The sequence below is a fragment of the Coregonus clupeaformis genome, chromosome 35 (genome assembly GCF_020615455.1).
Source record: "Coregonus clupeaformis isolate EN_2021a chromosome 35, ASM2061545v1, whole genome shotgun sequence".
In the NCBI taxonomy this organism is placed as follows: Eukaryota; Metazoa; Chordata; class Actinopteri; order Salmoniformes; family Salmonidae; genus Coregonus; species Coregonus clupeaformis.
Window position 1 is genome coordinate 27,022,399 of NC_059226.1, and position 20,822 is coordinate 27,043,220.

Genomic DNA, 20,822 nt, shown 5'->3' on the forward strand with positions numbered 1-20,822 from the left:
TGGTCAGATGAGACCAAAATCGAGCTCTTTGGCATCAACTCAACTCGCCGTGTTTGGAGGAGGAGGAATGCTGCCTATGACCCCAAGAACACGATCCCCGAAACATTATGCTTTGGGGGTGTTTTTCTGCTAAGAGGGACAGGACAACTTCACCGCATCAAAGGGACGATGGACGGGGCCATGTACCGTCAAATCTTGGGTGAGAACCTCCTTCCCTCAGCCAGGGCATTGAAAATGGGTCGTGGATGGGTATTCCAACATGACAATGACCCAAAACACACAGCCAAGGCAACAAAGGAGTGGCTCAAGAAGAAGCACATTAAGGTCCTGGAGTGGCCTAGCCAGTCTCCAGACCTTAATCCCATAGAAAATATGTGGAGGGAGATGAAGGTTCGAGTTGCCAAACGTCAGCCTCGAAACCTTAATGACTTGGAGAAGATCTGCAAAGAGGAGTGGAACAAAATCCCTCCTGAGATGTGTGCAAACCTGGTGGCCAATTACAAGAAACGTCTGTCCTCTGTAAATGCCAACAAGGGTTTTGCCACCAAGTACTAAGTCATGTTTTGCAGAGGGGTCAAATACTTATTTCCCTCATTAAAATGCAAATCATTTTATAACATTTTTGACATGCGTTTTTCTGGATTTTTGTTGTTATTCTGTCTCTCACTGTTCAAATAAACCTACCATTAAAATTATAGACTGATCATGTCTTTGTCAGTGGGCAAGCGTACAAAATCAGCAGGGGATCAAATACTTTTTTCCCTCATTGTACATAGTTCTTGCCTTGACCTCATGGATATTATCCAATGTATTACTGATTAGTTTTAGGAACACACACGTTCACTATGACATCTTCTATGATAACATTTATCCATTTAGACACAGGGGAGACCTGATCCTAGATCAGAGCTGCATAATTTGCTCCAGAGGTTACCATGGTGATCAGACTAAGTCAACTGTTTAAGAATGGGAGATGGATATGACTGTTTTCTGTTGACCCTTTATTTAGGGATCTGGAACCGGTGCCGGATAGGAGGGAGACCAAAGACCACACGTTTTTGTTTTCTGGTGTTTTTTCATTGATCCTAACTGAGCAAAGCTCTTTCCACATAGACAAACATAAGGTTTCTCTCCAGTGTGGGTTCGCTGGTGTGAATTTAGGGTCCCTGATTGACTGAAGCGCTTTCCACACTGATCACAGCTATAAGGCTTCTCTCCTGTGTGTGTTCGCTGGTGGGAATTTAGGGTCCCTGATTGACTGAAGCGCTTTCCACACTGATCACAGCTATAAGGCTTTTCTCCAGTGTGTGTTCGTTTGTGTGTATTCAGACTGTCAGCTAGAGCAAAGCTCTTCCAACACTGATCACAGCTATAAGGTTTCTCTCCTGTATGAGTTCGCTGGTGTCTACTCAGATGTCCTGATATAGCAAAGCTCTTCCCACATAGACAGACATAATTTCTCTCTCCAGTGTGTGCTCGCAGGTGTCTAGTCAGGGTGGAAGCTCGAGCAAAGCTCTTCCCACACTGATAACAGCTATAAAGTTTCTCTCCAGTGTGTATGTGCAGGTGTGTAGTCAGGATGGAGGCTAGAGCAAAGCTCTTCCCACACTGATCACAGCTATAAGGCTTCTCTCCTGTGTGTGTTCGCTGGTGTCTAGTCAGGGTGGAAGCTAGAGCAAAGCTCTTTCCACACTGATCACAGCTGTAAGGTTTTTCTCCAGTGTGTATGCGCTGGTGTGAAGTCAGCACGGAAGCTAGAGCAAAGCTCTTTCCACACTGATCACAGCTATAAGGCTTCTCTCCAGTGTGTATCCGCTTGTGTATGGTTAGGGCTCCTGCACTAACAAAGCTTTTCCCACAACCAAGGCAGGGATAAGGCCTCTCGCCTGTATGAATTCTCAGATGATATTTTAAGGTGTTAGATGCAGTAAAACCCTTCCCACACTGAGAGCAGCTGTACGGTTTCTCTCCTGTATGGATTCTCAGATGAGATTTTAAGGTGTTAGATGCAGCAAAACTCTTCCCACATTGTGAGCATCTGTAAGGTTTCTCTCCTGTATGGGTTATTTCGTGTACTTTAAGACCCCCTGTAGAGATGTAACTCTTCCCACACTGAGAGCAGCAGTACGGTCTCTCGCCATTGTGAATCCGCTGGTGAATAATGAAGCCACTCCGGCTAGTGAAACTCTTCCCACAGTCAGAGCAGCAATGGTGAGGTTTCTTCCTTTTACATCTCTGCTGGTGTTTCTTGAAGTGTTCTGATCTGGAGAAACTCTTCAATGCCTCGTCAGCAACATGTGGTTGAAGTTCCGCAGATGATGAGACCCTCCCACATTTAGGGGTGTCTCCTGTGAAACAAAGACATTGAATAACTAGGTTTATGAAATATGGGTCCATAAACACAAATTATCATCAATATACAGTACACTCAGTGGCTAGTGTATTAGGTAAACCTACAGACAGTGAGTCATGTGGCTGTGGCTTGCTACATAAAGCAGGCAGACAGGTATTGAGGCATTCAGTTACTGTTTGATTGAACGTTAGGACAGGCTAAACAAGTGACAAACAAAAGACAATGTCAGCGGCAGTCCTGTGGGTGAAAACAGCTCGTTGATAAGATAGGTCGAAGGAGAATGGCAAGACTCGTGCCAGCTAACAGGCGGGCCACAAACATACAAATAACAGTGCAGTATAACAGTGGTGTGCAGAACGGCATCTTGTAGATCCTCGTCACAGATGGCATAACGAGTCGATCCTCGTCACGGATGGGCTATTGCAGCAGACAACCACACTGGGTTCCACTCCTATCAGCTAAAAACAAGAAGCGGCTCCAGTGGGCATGTGATCAACACTGGACAATTGAGGATTGGATAACTTTATCTGGTCCGACAAATCCCTGTTTCTGTTGCGTCATGCTGATGGCATTCAGGATTTGGCGTACCGAATATGAGCCCATGGACCCATCCAGCCTGGTGTCAACAGTACAGGCTGGTGGCAGTGGTGTACTGGTGTGGGGAATGTTTTCCTGGCACACGTTAGGTCCCTTGATACCAATTGAGGAACGATTTCACGCCACAGTGTATCTGAACATTGTTGCTGACCAAACCCAATAAAGTATCTTTGAGATGAGATAGCGAGGGCTGTTGGCAGCATGAAATGTGCCGCCGTCCAATCTGCAGCAACAGCGTGATTGCATCGCGTCGTTTCCAACACTAGAATACATGCCCCAAAGAATAAAGGCTATTCTGGAGGCAAAGGGGGGTCCGATCCGGTACTAGATGGGTGTACCTAATAAACTGGCCACTGAGTGTATATTGTTTATAAATCAATTAACAGAAGTTTCAGAAGCAGATTGTAGTCTAATCCACACACCCCAATGTTCTTACTTGATGAAATCAAATCTCCATCTCCCTCCTCCTCGTGTCCTTCTCTCACAGTTCCACTCTGCCCTGGTGTTTTCCTGCAGTCGACCAGCCACAAAGACACCCTCTTCAGACCCTGCAGTAAGGCTCTACCAGGAGAGTTGTGACCAGGGGACTCCAGCAGGGTGAAGGGGGATGGGCTAGCTCTGTCCTGGTGACCACAGGAAGTATTGTACATAGAATATTGTTAGACCAAATATTTCTGATTGATTGGGTGCATCCTTATAATATCTCCTTTCTCCTATGGACTTGCCAAGGTTATTTTCCATGAATGCAGAGCTATGATAGTCAATTAATTAACACTGTTTTCTAATTAACACTGCTTTTTTACCAACCAATTCCATGAGCAGCAGCACGTAAGAGCTCCTCAAATATATATTTTTATACAAAAAACAATATATTGTGAACAAATTGTCATACTTGAGTAAAAGTAAAGATACCTTCATAGAAAATAATTCAAGTGAAAGTAAAATCCTACTTGAGTAAAATTCTAAAAGTATTTGGTTTTAAATATAGTATGTAATTGCTAAAACATCCTTAAGTATCAACAGTAAAATTATAAATAATTATAAAATCCTTATATTAAGCAAACCAGACAGCACCATTTTGTAGTTTATTTATTTAATGATAGCCAGGGTGCATGCTCCAACACTCAGACATAATTTACAAACGAAGCATGTGTTTAGTGAGTCCGCAAGATCAGAGGCAGTAGGGATGACCAGGGATGTTCTCTTGATAAGTGTGTTGCATCCCTAGTTATAAATGATGTGGTTAACTGTATGGATAAAAGGCAACATTGTGCTGCCCTCTTCATTGACCTGTCAAAAGCTTTCGATACTGTTGATCACTCACTACTAATTCAGAAGCTTTCCTCAACTGGCCTAGACCAGGCTGCATGTGACTGGTTTAAAAATGACTTGACAGATAGAACAATGTGCATCTACCGTATGGCTGGGCAATATGGCCTAAAACTCATATTTCCTTTTTTTTTTATGTATGGGCAATTCATGATATATCTCGATAAAAATAAAAAATAAGTTTTCTAAATGAGCTTAGTTGTACAATTAAAAGGTAAAATACACTGCATTTAAAACAGTCAGTCAGCAATAAACGAATGAATTCAAAGCTTGTAAAATTATTCCTAAAATGAATATATGCCTTCCACAACCATAAGACCCACTAATAATTAAATGATTTTATCAAAATAGTTGTACATGATTTTTTGCAATAGTCACTGGTCTGGCTTTCAGGTCCGTCTATAAAAATAACCTTTTTGTTACAAATGTAACCAGAACCATGCATAATGCACATTCACTAATAATGTATCTGGCATTATAGAAAATTAACCGGTCTCATAAACAATCTCTCAAGTAGCCAGCTAATATTTGTCTTTTAAGTTTAGCCAACTTGGATCTAGGTATAATTACACAAGCTCTGAACTCCGCTATCAAGGCAAAACAGTTGAAATGTTATGAAAACAACCTGTTTGAACAGCATGCTAGCCTGTCCACTTTGTTCAAGTGTTGAAATCAAGTGGCCTACCTTATTTCTCAGAATGAGAACGAGTTGCCAATTCCTTATATAATTGTTTTACCCTTATTGCACATTTATAAAACACAGTCATCCAAACAGCTAGTATAACAATCATTATTTGACTAAAATTATGCAAGCGATACGTGGTACCGTAATGCGCGCCCAACAAACTGAGCATTAATTTTCCAGAATGAATGTTCATTGATATATCGGTTTTAATTGTGTCTGCTCAAAATTTGAGGAGTTGAAAAAAACAGGGTATGGTTTGAAAGGTTACCTTCTCCTCTATTACAGTAAAATAATGTCTCCATGTGTTTCGGTGTCCATATGACCGATTCTGTTGGACCAAACCTCAAATACAAATAGCGAGTTGACACCGTTTGTCAGAGAGGAAGAAGTGATCTCTCATTTTTGTTGTTGTGAGTGGTAGGGGGAGGGGCTTGGAAGAAAGAGGTGAAGGGAGAGGTTTCACTCTCGCCAAAATGGGTTTCTATGCGCTTATTTTGAACCTTGTCACCTGCCTTCCCACCTTCGGGACAACGACTCACATTGTTAGGGCGGAGACGGAAGCATCTCCTCATTATATACAGATCTCTGGTGTAAGTGGGAAGGTGCACAGCACAGAAGGAGCGAACAAGACCAAAAAGACAACAAGCGGATATAAAACGGTCATTAAAAATGAAAAACACAAAAAAGATTGATTCTGCAATACAGGCATTTGGAATATCGCGCAAAAACATACATTCAAATTAATTTGATATATCACCCAGACCTAATCTACTGATTGTGTTAAATAAGTTTTCCTGGATATTTTACGAAAGGTGTCCCCGCAGGGGTAGATTCTGGGTCCTGTACTGTTTAAATTAACAATATTGACTTGTCTGTAAAAAACTGTAACCTGCATTTGCTGATGATACTGTTGTGTATGCTGTTGACCAGGCTCTATCTGAACTACAGTGTACCTTCATTATATTACAGAAACTTTATTGACCTGAAATTAGTATTGAATGCAGATGAAACTAAGTATATATTCTCTAGAGCGCATAAAAATAACTGACGATTTAAGCATATGTACTTTGGATGGTGTCCATATTGGTCGTGTCCCTGCTTACAAATTTCTGGATAGACGAAAAGCTGTCTTTTAAAAAGCATATTGATGCGTTAGTTAAGCTGAGAATAAAAATTGGGCATCTTCAACAGAAATAGGTCCTGCCTCTCGCTAAATAGTTGAAAGCAGATTATTCAGTCGACGTTCCTGTCGGTCCTAGACTATGGCGACATCTATATGAACGCAGCTGCCACTTCATTAAAGCCGTTAGATGTAGTTTATCATAGCGCACTGCGCTTTATTATGGGTGACAATCTTAGTACTCATCACTGCATTCTCTACCAGAAAATTGGTTGGCATTCTGGTCTCTACGGAGTTAGGTAAATCAGCTTTTAATGCTCTTGCACCTTATTTGTGTAACAACCTTCAAATTGTTCTTAAATTTGATGTTTTGGTGCCTAAAGGGCAATTCAGAAAGCTGATTGAGGACCTTATTACTGATGAATGTGTTTGTTTTTTATGACCATGTTCTTTCTGCTTGCATTTCTATTGATGTGTATTTTCTGTAATTCAGGGCTCATCTGTAAAAGAGACCTTGGTCTCAGTATGACTCCCTGATAAAATAAAGGTTCAATAAAAAATATATAAAATCCTGAAGTGTGCAATCGTTCACTACTTTCCACAAATGTACAGGTCTTTTTTTTCAATCACTTTGGCACATTTTTCAAATGAAAGTGGTATTTATATAGATTATCTTATTACAAATGTCAAAACTGATAACAGTTGTAATGCCCCCTGTATTATGTTCAGAACCTTTGATTGAGCATTCATTGGAGTTGAACACATCTTGATTAACCCAGAATTTAAGTCTCACGTAATTTACCACCCAAGTATTTCAGCAGTGCATTGTATACTACACCATACTTTCAAATGTTTAGTAGCTCAGTATTTAGCAGTTCGATTAAACGATAGTTAAATGTTTTGTTAACAAATGACAGCAAAATATTTTCAAAAGTAATACATTGAAAATGGCCTAAGACTGTTGAAACATCTTGATAATCTGTTTAGATTTGTGTGCTTAGATTTGTGAAAATTGCACCAAAGAGATTTAAAAAATGAAGGCCATTGGATTGGTGGTCATGGGCTAATGGGAGGGCCATGGGTGCGACTGTTCCTGCTGATAAAAAAACAAACATGATGCAGGCCTACCATTATTTAACACTATAAAACATGATTTAACACAAACATTTAAAACTATAAAACATTGCAAAATGTATATGATTACATTCAATCCTGCAATGTACCCTACAGCTGTTTGTCAGTATACCTCCTTGAGGGGACCCCTGGGACTGGCGGCTGCACTGCTGGTTGGCTGCTGGTGGGGGAAGCACCAGGGTCTTCAAAATTATTCATTTTTTTAGTAAGTTATTTATTAAGTTTAAATTAAGGTAACACACTGCCGGGACTTGAGGTTGGCCTATACAAGAAGATTCCAACAATGACGCATGTTGTCTACATTTTAAACAGTCTAGTACATCTTTAGGCAGGAATTAAGTGACATTAGTTAATAACAAATATTCAAAAGAACAGAATAGCATATTCTGAGTTTAAAAGTAGACTCAGCGATATGAAGTATGCTAGATGCATAAAGTAAACAGGTACATTTCCGCAATAACAAAAAACGTTGAAGTGCGAGGCTAAACGTGGAAGTGCGAGGCTAAACGATTATTTATTATTTATTTATCTCCGAGTGGCGCAGTGGTCTAAGGCACTGCATCGCAGTGCTAGCTGTGCCACTAGAGATCCTGGTTCGAATCCAGGCTCTGCTGTAGCCGGCCGCAACCGGGAGACCAATGGGGCGGCGCACAATTGGCCAAGCGTCGTCCAGGGTAGGGGAGGGAATGGCCGGCAGGGAGGTAGCTCAGTTGGTAGAGCATGGCATTTGCAACGCCAGGGTTGTGGGTTCGATTCCCACGGGGGGCCAGTATGAAAATAAAAAAGAATAATGTATGCACTAACTGTAAGTCGCTCTGGATAAGTAATTTGTAAATGTAAACTAGCTAGCTTTCAGCTGACTGGTGTTAGCTAGGTAAAGATGCTAGCTGCTGGACATTGGACAAGCAAGCTAACGTTAGCTAATAGCAGCTGTATTGTTGCCAAGCACCCGAGTTGCTGACCACGTTAAATAGAACTCAGATTTGGCTGAAAAGAAATGAGCAATATCAGAAATGCTACAAAAAGGTAGCACATTGTTGGTTCTTAAATGGACGGAAATGTGCACCTGAGAGCCATAAATGTAATTAAAACTGTTGCACCTACAAACAGAGTCAACCTACATTTAAAAAAATCCAATGGTTGTTTTAATATGATGCAAGAATTTCAGCTAAGTAGGCACAGGAAATACTGAAAACGCACGATTATAATAATGGAATATAACACAATAAAATAGAACCTAATAATTGTCCAAATATTATTTTTTTGCCAGCGCATAGTGAGATGCGAATCTCACAGTTACTTCTCAAAAATAATAATAATTTGTAAAGGGGCTATAGGCCCTTTTCACGATGACGTCATCTAACTTCCGCCTTTCCGCGTAGCAGGTTAACTTCACTTCCGTTCGCCCGTAACCTGAGACTTCTCAACGAAAATACAACTGTTGACCACTAACTAGCAAGCTAGCTACTTGAAGAAATTCCAAAAGGTACGTTTAAGTTAAATTAGTAAAGTTAAGAGTAATAATGTTTACGTATATGCAATGGTTTGTAACTTGCTAACGTTATTGTTAATTCATAATTGTTCACTGCCTTAGTTACTTAAAAGTGGGCTAACGTTAGCTAACAACAACTTAGTACCAGATACCGATAACGTTAAAGGTAGCGTTACATTGCTGCCTGGCTGTAATGTAACAAGTTTACTTAGCTAGCTATCTAACCCTTTGTTAGGCAGTTAGTTTATTCATGAATGTATAGTAACTCACCTATTCAAATACTGTTGTGCATGATAGCTAGATAAATATTGATTCCTGGTCAAAGCTGAATGTTAATTTAGCTGTTTCTTTTCTCCCGGTGTCTGTATCGCAACAGTATCCCATCCAACACCGAAGCATGGCACAATCTTCGAGAAGATGCTATTGCAGTGTACCATTTTGTTCAAACAACAAACAGAAATTCCCGTATCTGAGTTTTCACGATTTCCCTGTTGATGGAGAAATACGTGCCCGTTGGGTGAGGGCGATCAGGAGAGATGAGGGACCAAGTTTTAAGATTCTTCGTGGGAGCACCTTTGTTTGCAGTCAGCACTTTCCCCTGAGGATAGATACACATCGGCCAGTGGACGGATCCGTATTAAACAGGGATCAGTGCCGTCTAGATTCCACTGGAATGATTGGGGTAAGGATAGGTAGACAGCGTTAAACGTAATACTACTGTAATCCAATAATATATTACTTGTACAAAATGTTTAATAATTTAATCCTGATGCAATATAGCTGCTACATTTTGTCATTTTAGGGACTGAAAAGTGATTACCAAAATGTATCATGACAAGCATATGGTTAATTTCACACATATAGGAGGCGGCTCACAAGCTCGGGAGTCAGTTTACCAGCGAGCAAGAAAGCGTCTTGGTGTTGCTGTCCTGGATGATTCTGATCATGAGATGCCTGACAGCACAGAGGGTGCAGCAAAACACAACAAAAGAAAACTTATCTATCTTAACCTATCTTATCATAATGTTAGAGAACTGTTTATCTGAGAAACCTGAAGCCGATGAGCCTCCTCATTTTTCTTCATGGACCTGTAACATCGCCCTCTCACTGTCACCTCACCGTTAACTACACTTGAGACTGTTTCAATACAGTGATTGGGAGAAAGGGCGCAGCATTAGCCATTAATACATTACTGACTCTTATCTTACGGTCGATACAAACAGCAGTAATATTAAAAAGAGGTTGCAAAACAGAAACTCGTCAGCTCATAACCTTCGCTAGCATAGGGCTAATTTAAGCTAAATAAAGATAAACACGTACCTTCATAATCAAACAGGTAACCTTCAACGAAGAACTTGTAGCCTTTATCAAGCTTCGATCTTGAAGTAAGGGACCACTTGTCAGCAAGTCGTTCTACGTCGTTAAGTCGTATTGGTGGCAGATGTGAAAGGGACTGGGTGATAATGATGTGCTACTAGCTAAGCGTTCCTAAGCGACACCGGATGTAAACATAACCTGCATCGCGGCAGAACGGAAGTTGTCTGACGTCACGTGAAAAGGGCCTATTAACTAGCTGGCCTGGCGCTTCGTTGTCCATGAATGAAAGTTAGGCTAGCGAGCAAGCATTTTAGCCAGGTAGCCTAGCACAACAAAAACTGTTTGTTACATGCAAAATGTTTTGTGGACTTCACCGGACAGATGTTACTCTCCGTCTCCTTGTCTCGGCTGTGTCAAGACAACAGGATCAAACACAATAATCACAACACATAGGTTGTGATGTCTTTTTTCCCCTGGCTTCCATGTAAAAAAAAAAGTCTGCCTTATTTCTCCATGGTTCTGACTTTACCTTCTCGTTGCGCATTGCCTTGTATCAATCTGTGTGCGATAGGCTAGTAGGCTACTTTGCGGACTGACAAAATATTTTAATGACCACCATTGTTTATTTTTTGTCCAGCTGTTCAAATGGAACGAATGGATATCGAAGATCAAAGATGAAAACTAGGCCTAGACATTTTATACTGTTAATAAAAGTAAGCCAAACTTACCCGATCCATCGTGGAAGCTATTCTTTCTTCAACGTTTCTTCAAATAAAAAAACATGACAGTAAATATGTAGCCTACGCTAGTTATTCTTTGTCACAGCGTTCAGATAAACAGCTAGACCAGAGCAATCAAACGTACTTTGAAATATCAAAACTCGATTTAAATTGTGACTAAACTAAACGTCTAATCTTACATAAGAAAGATCCTGGATAAGATTTTACCTGATCTATTAGAGTCAATAAAACGTTCAACACCCTATCCACCACGAATCCTGTTGTTTGTCATCGTCTACTTTTACCCGGGAGCCACTTGGAACTATATGCTCTTCGAGAGTCCAGATATTGTTATTAGCTGAGTCCCAGTAAGGGTAGCCTCGTAAATACCAGACTGATTACGGCGCTATCCGTGCAGCGAAACAGTAAAACCCAATGTATGTTCAATCCGACGTCAGCAGTGGCCATGAAGCATTTACAGCAATGCAACCTGCGCAGTAGTCAGTGCATTCAAACTGAGCAGAATCAAAGCTGTTATGAAGGAAGTGGTCTTCTTCTTCTTTGGTATTATGGCGGTCCGCATACAATTGTTATAGGTGTATCCCGCCAACTACTGTATTGGCTGTGTATCAGCCTACTACTCCGTAGTATGAATTCATTACACTTTGTGAAAAACCAACTAACCCTACACAGTGGTGGAAAAAGTACCTAATCGTCATACTTGAGTAAAAGTAAAGATATCTGTAGTAAAAGTAAAGTAAAGGTCCTCTGTAGCTCAGCTGGTAGAGCACGGCGCTTGTAACGCCAGGGTAGTGGGTTCGATCCCCGGGAACACCCATACACAAAAATGTATGCACGCATGACTGTAAGTCGCTTTGGATAAAAGTGTCTGCTAAATGGCATATTATTATTATCTTATTTTAGGCATTCATTTTTTCCCATGGCATTGTCCAACGAACCATTGCAAAATTAGTGCCTACAAAAAGATGCCATTACTATTTCTCTCTATAGAGCCCCACAGTGGACGTGTCATAATACCCATAAAACCTAGTGGTCAAGCAGGGAAATGGTTCCAATAGTTTTCCCACCATACATTTTTCCCATAGGGGATTTTAGAAATACTTAAAATAAGGGCTGTGTTTCGTGTAGGCTTACTCTGGCGAGACATTTTGATAACCGTGTAAATCTCTCTCGGACAAAGTTACTTTTATCAATATAATATATAACATTTATCCAGTTAGATCACAATGTGTGATATTGCATGGACACAGAGGAGACCTGCTCCTAGATAAGAGCTGCATATTGTAGATGCAGTAAAGGAGTCAATGGAACGCAGACCGTTCAACAAACGTGATCTAAAAAAGTGAATATTCGTCAAATCGTCATGATTTACAGTGCATTCGGAAAGTATTCAGACTAGGACTGTCCCCGACTAAAATCAATGTTTAAACGTGTATTTTTCTATATATAGACACACCCAATGTGTTTTAATCAAATCAACTTTAGGCATTGAGCTTGTCTGATGCTTTAATCTTACGATTTGATGAAATTTGACAAATGCCTCAAGAAGGCGCCAGAGATCTATATAACCTGAAGAAAGAAACCTTAAACTGACCCAACTATTCTCCTCCCGCTCCTGCTGGCTTTTGCAGATTCTGCCATTACTCTCCTGAAGTTGCCAGTAATAGGCAACAGGAGGAGTCGGCAACCTTTCTCATGTGGAATGTCAATTTATCTTACCATTTCTACCGATCTGCATGCCAGTTCTGGTATTCATATGCACATTTTTCGTGAAACAGTGTCATTTAATTTATAATAACGTCTTCATTTCTCAAAATCATTGTCATGTGGTTAATGAAAATTCTAGCCAAATCTAAATGAAAATGGTACAAACCTAAAAAGTAACCCAGATAAAGCCAACAAATAAAAACATTGCAGCCTGCAGGTAGAAAATATCCTGATGAAATTAAATATCCTTTAAATCACATTGGCTACACATGGGCTGTCTGCAACGAACTTGAAACATTGTATCAACTATTAACTTGGGTCCGGCCCGAAGCTTGTGCTAATGAACTTGCAACACTGTATAGAATATTCTGGGCCCTCAGAGTTTCCTGTGCCCGTGAGCTCGGGACAGACATAGCTGTAGGCTATTTGCACAACGGATAAGAAGCAGTGCTTGACTTGGGCTCAATGGAGCAGAGTACCGGCAACTCAAATGTTCTACTGCTTGAGCTCCTGTTCGTCTTATAGAATATTATCTCAAAAGTGTTGTGGAGCTCCTGCACCTAAATATAAAACAGTACAAGCACCCAAAAGGAGTACCGGAACCTGTTTCAGTCCAAGTCAAGCACTGACAAGAAGTAATCAGGTAGGCCTATTTTATGACGTTTCCACTGGATCAGAGCATGACATTTTTCCCTTTCACACTATGTGGTTAATCGAAAGGGAGAGAGCTGGAAAGATTTTTCAAATACATTGAGGAACTATTGTAATTCTCAATGGATGTAAAAACAGACTTCGTTTGCTTGCTGTTTGAGGTGAACAAAAAAATACTTTGAGAAGCTCCTTTGAGAATCATGTAGTAACAAAAAAAGTGTTAAACAAATGAAAATATATTTTATATTTGAGATTCTTCAAAGTAGCCACCCTTTTGCCTTGATGACAGCTTTGCACACTCTTGGCATTCTCTCAACCAGCTTCATGAGGTAGTCACATGGAATGCATTTCAATTAACAGGTGCCTTGTTAAAAGTTAATTTGTGGAATTTCTTTCCTTCTTAATGCATTTGAGCCAATCAGTGGTGTAGTGACAAGGTAGAGTTGGTATACAGAAGATAGCCTTATTTGGTAAAAGACCAAGTCCATATTATAGCAAGAACAGCTCAAATAAGCAAAGCGAAATGACAGTCCATCATTACTTTAAGACATGAAGGTCAGTCAATCCGGAAAATGTCAAGAACTTTGAAAGTTTCTTCAAATGCAGTCGCAAAAACCATCTAGCGCTATGATGAAACTGGCTCTCATGAGGACCGCCTCTGCTGCAGAGGATACGTTCATTAGAGTTACCAGCCTCAGAAATTGCAGCCCAAATAAATGCTTCACAGAGTTCAAGTAAGTTCCTTGGTGTCCACAAAACCAACGAACTATCATGGTCCAAACACACCAAGACAGTCGTGAAGAGGGCACGACAAAGCCTATTCACCCTCAGGAGACTGAAAAGATTTGGCATGGGTCCTCAGATCCTCAAAAAATTCTACAGCTGCACCATCGAGAGCATCCTGACTGGTTGCATAACCGCGTGGTATGGCAACTGCTTGGCCTCCGACCGTAAGGCACTACAGAGGGTAGTGCGTACGGCCCAGTACATCACTGGGGCCAAGCTTCCTGCCATCCAGGACCTCTATACCAGGCGGTGTCAGAGGAAGGCCCTCAAAATTGTCAAAGACTCCAGCCACCCTAGTCATAGACTGTTCTCTCTGCTACCGCACGGCAAGCGGTACCGGAGTGCCAAGTCTAGGTCCAAAAGACTTCTCAACAGCTTCTACCCCCAAGCCATAAGACTCCTGAACAGCTAATTATGGCTACCCGGACTATTTGCACTGCCCCCCCCACCCCATCCTTTTACGCTGCTGCTACTCTGTTAATTATTTATGCATAGTCACTTTAACTCTACCCACATGTACATATTACTTCAACTACCTCAACTAGCCGGTGCCCCCGCACATTGACTCTGCACTGGTACCCCCCTGTATATATAGCCTCCCTACTGTTATTTTATTTTACTTCTGCTCTTTTTTTCTCAACACTTTTTTTGTTGTTGTTTTATTTTAACTTTTTTGTTAAAAATTAATGCACTGTTGGTTAAGGGCTGTAAGTAAGCATTTCACTGTAATGTCTGCACCTGTTGTATTCGGCGCATGTGGCCAAAAATTTTTGATTTGATACATCTCAATATCAACTGTTTGTCACGATCGTCGTCTACAGAGGAGGACCAAGGCGCAGCGTTGAGTGCGAACATTTTTATTTAATAGATGAATGAACAAAACAACAAAACGAAAACGTGACGTCCCTGGTTACATACACGAACCAACACGGAACAAGAACCCACAAACACAAAGGGAAAAACCGACAGTTTAAATATGGCTCCAAATCAGAGACAACCAGCAAACAGCTGACACTCGTTGCCTCTGATTGGGAGTCACTCAGGCAACATAGAAATAGAGTACATAGATCTACACACCCTGGCTCAACATAACAGTGTCCCCAGAGCCAGGGTGTGACAGTACCCCCCCTAAAGGCGCGGACTCCGACCGCGCCAACTAAATACCACAGGGGAGGGACCGGGTGGGCACTCCGCCTTGGCGGCGGATCCGGCTCCGGGCCTGATCCCCACTCCCTCTCCAACCCCCCAAAGTACCCCTGGTCCGGTCTGGCCCCGCTGGCCGGAGCTGGACTGCACACTGATGGAGCGGATTGCTCTAGCTCCGGCGTAACGCATCTGACCGGTGCCGGACCAGGCACCAGTGGAACAGGCACGGGCCGTGCCGGACTGACGACATGCACCCCTGGCTTGATGCGTGGAGGAGGAACGGGCCGAGCCGGGCTGACGAAGCGCACCACTAACTTGGTGCGGGGAGCAGGAACGGGCCGAGCCGGGCTGATGAAGCGCACCACTGACTTGGTGCGGGGAGCAGGGACGGGCCGAGCCGGGCTGACGAAGCGCACCACTGACTTGGTGTCGGGGAGCAGGGACGGGCCGAGCCGGGCTGACGAGCGCACCACTGACTTGGTGCGGGGAGCAGGGACGGGCCGAGCCAGGCTGACGGGCGCACCACTGACTTGGTGCGGGGAGCAGGGACGGGCCGAGCCGGGCTGGACGAGCGCACCACTGACTTGGTGCGGGGAGCAGGAACGGGCCGAGCCGGGCTGACGAGCGCACCACTGACTTGGTGCGGGGAGCAGGAACGGGCCGAGCCGGGCTGACGAAGCGCACCACTGACTTGGTGCGGGGAACAGGAACAGGCCGGACCGTACTGGGGACACACACCACTAGTCCTACGCAGGGATCTGGAATGGGCTGGACCGGACTGGTAACACACCCCAGTACCTCTCGCCGTGCCTCTACACCTTCCATCCCCTCTTCGACCAGTGGCCCCCGTAACCTGGCGGCCTCCTCTGCCAACCCGCTGGGCCGCTCTGCCGCGGTCTCCTGCTGGCCCGTCGTCCACGGCGTTAGCCCCCCCCTAAACATTTTCGGGGCGTCTCTCCTACCCGTGGACCAGGTCTCCATGTCCCTCGCCAGCCTTTCGCCCATCTGCTCCCACGTCAAGCCCCTCTCTTCCTCACTTGGCTTGACCCAGTCGAGGAGGCGAAGGAGATCCGCAAGAGATCTCCCAGGCGATGGCTCCTGGACTTGCTGCTTGGTCCAGTCTTGGTGGGTTCTTCTGTCACGATCGTCGTCTACAGAGGAGGACCAAGGCGCAGCGTTGAATGCGAACATTTTATTTAATAGATGAATGAACAAAACAACAAAACGAAAACGTGACGTCCCTGGTTACATACATGAACCAACACGGAACAAGAACCCACAAACACAAAGGGAAAAACCGACAGTTTAAATATGGCTCCCAATCAGAGACAACCAGCAAACAGCTGACACTCGTTGCCTCTGATTGGGAGTCACTCAAGCCAACATAGAAATAGAGTACATAGATCTACACACCCTGGCTCAACATAACAGTGTCCCCAGAGCCAGGGCGTGACACTGTTCAGAGGAGACCGCGAGAATCAGGCCTTGATGGTCGAATTGCTGTAAAGAAACCACTACTGAAGGACACCAATAATAAGAAGAGAATTGCTTGGGCCAAGAAACACGAGCAATGGACACTAGACCAGTGGATATCTGTCCTTTGGTCTGATGAGTCCAAATGGGAGATTATGGGTTCCAACTGCCGTGTCTTTGTGAGACGCAGAGTAGGTGAACGGATGATCTACGCATGTGTGGTACCCACCGTGAAGCATGGAGGAGGAGGTGTGATGGTGCTTTGCTGGTGACACTGTCTGTGATTTATTTAGAATTCAAGGCACACTTAACCAGCATGGCTACGACAGCATTCTGCAGCGATACGCCATCCCATCTGGTTTGAGCATAGTGGGACTATCATTTGTTTTTCTACAGGTCAATGATCCAACACACCTCCAGGCTGTGTAATGTCTATTTGACCAAGAAGGAGAGTGATGGAGTGTTGCATCAGATGACCTGGCCTACACAATCACCTGACTTCAACCCAATTCAGATGGTTTGGGATGACTTGGGCCACAGTGTGAAGGAAAAGCAGCCAACAAGTGCTCAGCATATGTGGGAACTCCTTCAAGACCGTTGGAAAAGCATTCCAGGTGAAGCTGGTTGAGAGAATGCCAAGAGTGTGCAAAGCTGTCATCAAGGCAAAACATTTATTTTGATTTGTTTAACACTTTTTTTGTTACTACACGATTCCATATGTGTTATTTCATAGTTTTGATGTCTTCACTATTATTCTGCAATGTAGAAACAGTAAAAATAATGACAAACCCTTGAATGAGTAGGTGTGTCCAAACGTTTGACTGGTACTTGCCTTCGGAGTGTATTCAAACCCCTTGACTTTTACCACATTTTGTTAAATCACAGCCTTATTCTAAAATGGATTAAAAATAATAATAATCATCAGCAATCTAAACAATGCCCCATAATGTCAAAGCGAAAACAGGTTTTTAGAAAAGTTTGCAAATGTATTAAAAGTAAAAAACAGAAATACCTTATTTACATAAGTATTCAGACCCTTTGCTATGAGACTCGAAATTGAGCTCAGGTGCATCCTGTTTCCATTGATCATCCTTGAGCTGTTTCTACAACTTGATTGGAGCCCACCTGTGGTAAATTAAATTGATTGGACATGATTTGGAAAGGCAAACGCCTGTCTATATAAGGTCAGAGCAAAACAAGAACACAGTGGCCTCCATAATTCTTAAATGGAAGAAGTTTGGAACCACTAAGACTCTCCGTCCGGCCAAACTGAGCAATCGGGGGAGAAGGGCCTTGGTCAGGGAGGTGACCAAGAACCCGATGGTCACTCTGACAGAGCTCCAGAGTTCCTCTGCAGAGATGAGAGAACCTTCCAGAAGGACAACCATCTCTGTAGCACTCCACCAATCAGGCCTTTATGGTAGAGTGACACATGACAGCCCACTTGGAGTTTGCCAAAAGGTACCTAAAAACTCTCAGACCATGAGAAACAAGATTCTCTGGTCTGATGAAACAAAGATTGAACTCTTTGGCCTGAATGCCAAGTGTCACGTCTGGAGGAAACCTGGCACCATCCCTACGGTGAAGCATGGTGGTTGCAGAATCATGCAGTGGGGATGTTTTTCAGCAGAAGGGACTGGGAGACTAGTCAAGATCGAGGCAAAGATGAACGGAGCGAAGTACAGAGAGATCCTTGATGAAAACCTGCTACAGAGCGCTCAGGACCTCAGACTGGGGTAAAGGTTCACCTTCCAACAGGACAACGGCCCTAAGCACACAGCCAATACAACGCAGGAGTGGCTTCGGGACAAGTCTCTGAATGTCCTTGAGTGGCCCAGCCAGAGCCGGGACTTAAACCTGATTGAACATCTCTGGAGAGACCTGAAAATAGCTGTGCATTCAATGCCATTCAACCTGACAGAGTTTGAGAGGATCTGCAGAGAAGAATGGTAGAAACTCCGCAAATACAGATGTGCCAAGCGTGTAGTGTCATACCCAAGAAGACTCAAGGCTGTAATCGCTGCCAAAGGTGCTTCAACAAAGTACTGAGTAAAGGGTCTGAATACTTATAAAAATTAAAAAAACTGGAATACCTTATTTACATAAGTATTCAGACCCTTTGCTAAGAGACTCAAAATTGAGCTCCGGTGCATCCTGTTCCCACATTATGTTACAGCCTTATTCTAAAATTGATTATATCGTTTTTTTCCTTCATCAATCTACACACAATACCCGATAATGACAAAGCAAAAACAGGTTTTTAGAATTTTTTGCAAAGTTATTAAAAATAAAAAATGTAAATATTACATTTACATACAGTGCCTTTCGGAAAGTATTTCAGACCCCTTGACCTTTTCCTCATTTTGTTAGGTTACAGCCTTATTCTAAAATGGATTAAATAGTTTTTTCCCCCTCATCAATCTACACACATTACCCCATAATGACAAAGCACATCATTTTTTATTTGCTAATTTATAAAAAAAAAAAACTGAAATATCACATTTACATAAATTAGCTTTAAACATTATGTGGTAATGTGTGTAGATTGATGAGGGGAAAAAAACGATGTAATCAATTTTAGAATAAGGCTGTAACATAAAATGTGGGACCAGGATGCACCTGAGCTCAATTTCGAGTCTCATAGCAAAGGGTCTGACTACTTATGTAAATAAGATATTCCAGTTTTGTATTTTTTATTCATTTGCAAAAATGTCTAAAAACCTGTTTTCGCTTTGTCATTATGGGGTATTGTGTGTAGATTGATGAGATTTTGTATTTATTTAATCAATTTTAAAGAATAAGGCTGTAACGTAACAAAATATGGGAAAAGTCAATGGGTCTGAATACTTTCCGAAGGCACTGTATGTAAATAAGGTATCTGTTGTTTATTTTTTATAAATTTGCAAACATTTCTAAACCTGTTTTCGCTTCGTCATTATGTGGTATTGTGTGTAGATAAAAAAATATGTACAAATTAAAACACTTTTAGAATAAGGCTGCAACGTAACAAAATGTGGAAAAAGTCAAGGGGTCTGAATACTTTCCGAATTCACTGAATGTATTGTAACAGGCCCACAATATGGTTACTTAAGTCCGATTTGGATAGATTTGGCTGTTTTCGCAGGATAACATTTAAAAGTAGTCCCCTTTTCAGGTTGAGAAGAAGTGACTTCTAAATGCTAACTCCCACATAGCTAGCATACTGACATCAGTGGTGGTTTTGAAATGTAATGCAGTTGATTGGTGACGATAAAATGAACATTTGTTGAAGGGGGTTGACATCCATACAAGCATTATACTCAGATTTGTACCTCAACATAGCGTGAAATACACATATAAACAATAGTCTAAACGTAGGGTAATTTTGCTGGGGGGCAATTAGGAGATTCTGGATCTTTCCCCCAAGGCCCTTTCTCCCACACATTTCCATGGCAATTCCATTGTTTTGGTCGAGTTCGATTAACTTCTTTACCGCATCTATGTTCCAAACAGGTTACCATGGTGATCAGACTAAGTCAACTGTTTAAGAATGGGAGATGGATATGACTGTTCACTAGATGTTTTCTATTGATCCTTTATTTAGGAACCTGGAACCAGTGCCGGATAGGAGGGAGAAGAAAGATGGCACGTTTCTGCTTTCTGGTGTTTTTCATTGGCCCTAAATGAACAAAGCTCTTTCCACATAGACAGATATAAGGTTTCTCTCCAGTGTGTGTTCGCTGGTGTCTAGTCAGGTTCCCTGATTGACTAAAAATATTCCCACACTGATCACAGCTATAAAGCCTCTGTCCAGTGTCTGTTCGCTGGTGTGTAATCAGATCTCTTGACTGATTGAAGCTCTTCCCACACTGATCACAGCTATAAGGCTTCTCTCCAGTGTGTGTTAGCCTGTGTATAGTTAGATTTTCTGATAGAGAAAAGCTCTTTCCACACTGATCACAGCTATAAGGCTTCTCTCCAGTGTGTACACGCTTGTGAATGGTTAGGGCTTCTGCATTAACAAAGATTTTCCCACAATCAAGGCACGGGTAAGGCCTCTCCCCTATATGAATTCGCAGATGAGATTTTAAGGTGTTAGAAGCAGCAAAACTCTTCCCACACTGTGAACGTCTGTATGGATTCTCTCCTGTATGGATTCTTTGGTGTAATTTAAGACCTCCTGGACAGGCGAAACTCTTCCCACAATGAGAGCAGCAGTATGGTTTCTCTCCGGTGTGAATCCACTGGTGAATAATGAAGCCACTCCGTCTAGTGAAACTCTTCCCACAGTCAGAGCAGCAGTGGTGAGGTTT

At 42.4% G+C, this 20,822-nt stretch overlaps 1 protein-coding gene across 2 annotated transcripts; it reads right to left on the reverse strand.

Annotated features, from left to right (window-relative positions):
* Positions 1-921: 921 nt before the first annotated feature.
* Positions 922-11,248, reverse strand: LOC121551518 (gastrula zinc finger protein XlCGF57.1-like). Of its 2 annotated transcripts, XM_045210979.1 has the most exons (4): positions 10,975-11,248; positions 10,756-10,792; positions 3,387-3,573; positions 922-2,348 (listed from the first exon to the last, which is right to left on the reverse strand). In XM_045210979.1, the coding sequence occupies exons 2-4, from the start codon at positions 10,762-10,764 to the stop codon at positions 1,006-1,008; spliced, it is 1,539 nt and encodes a 512-aa protein (XP_045066914.1). In that variant the 5' UTR covers positions 10,765-10,792; positions 10,975-11,248; the 3' UTR covers positions 922-1,005. The 2 variants fall into 2 exon arrangements, with proteins under 2 accessions (XP_045066914.1, XP_041720150.2); XM_041864216.2 differs by lacking the exons at positions 10,756-10,792; positions 10,975-11,248 and having other exon boundaries at positions 3,387-3,755.
* Between the last annotated feature and the right edge of the window lie 9,574 nt (positions 11,249-20,822).

Bases quoted from the DNA above. Each gene is read 5' to 3' on its own strand.
- LOC121551518 (XM_041864216.2), bottom strand. From the start codon at position 3,600: ATGTACAATACTTCCTGTGGTCACCAGGACAGAGCTAGCCCATCCCCC. The intron at 2,349-3,386 runs GTAAGAACATTG...TTTGTTTCACAG, and splicing joins TGGAGATTTGATTTCATCAA to GAGACACCCCTAAATGTGGG.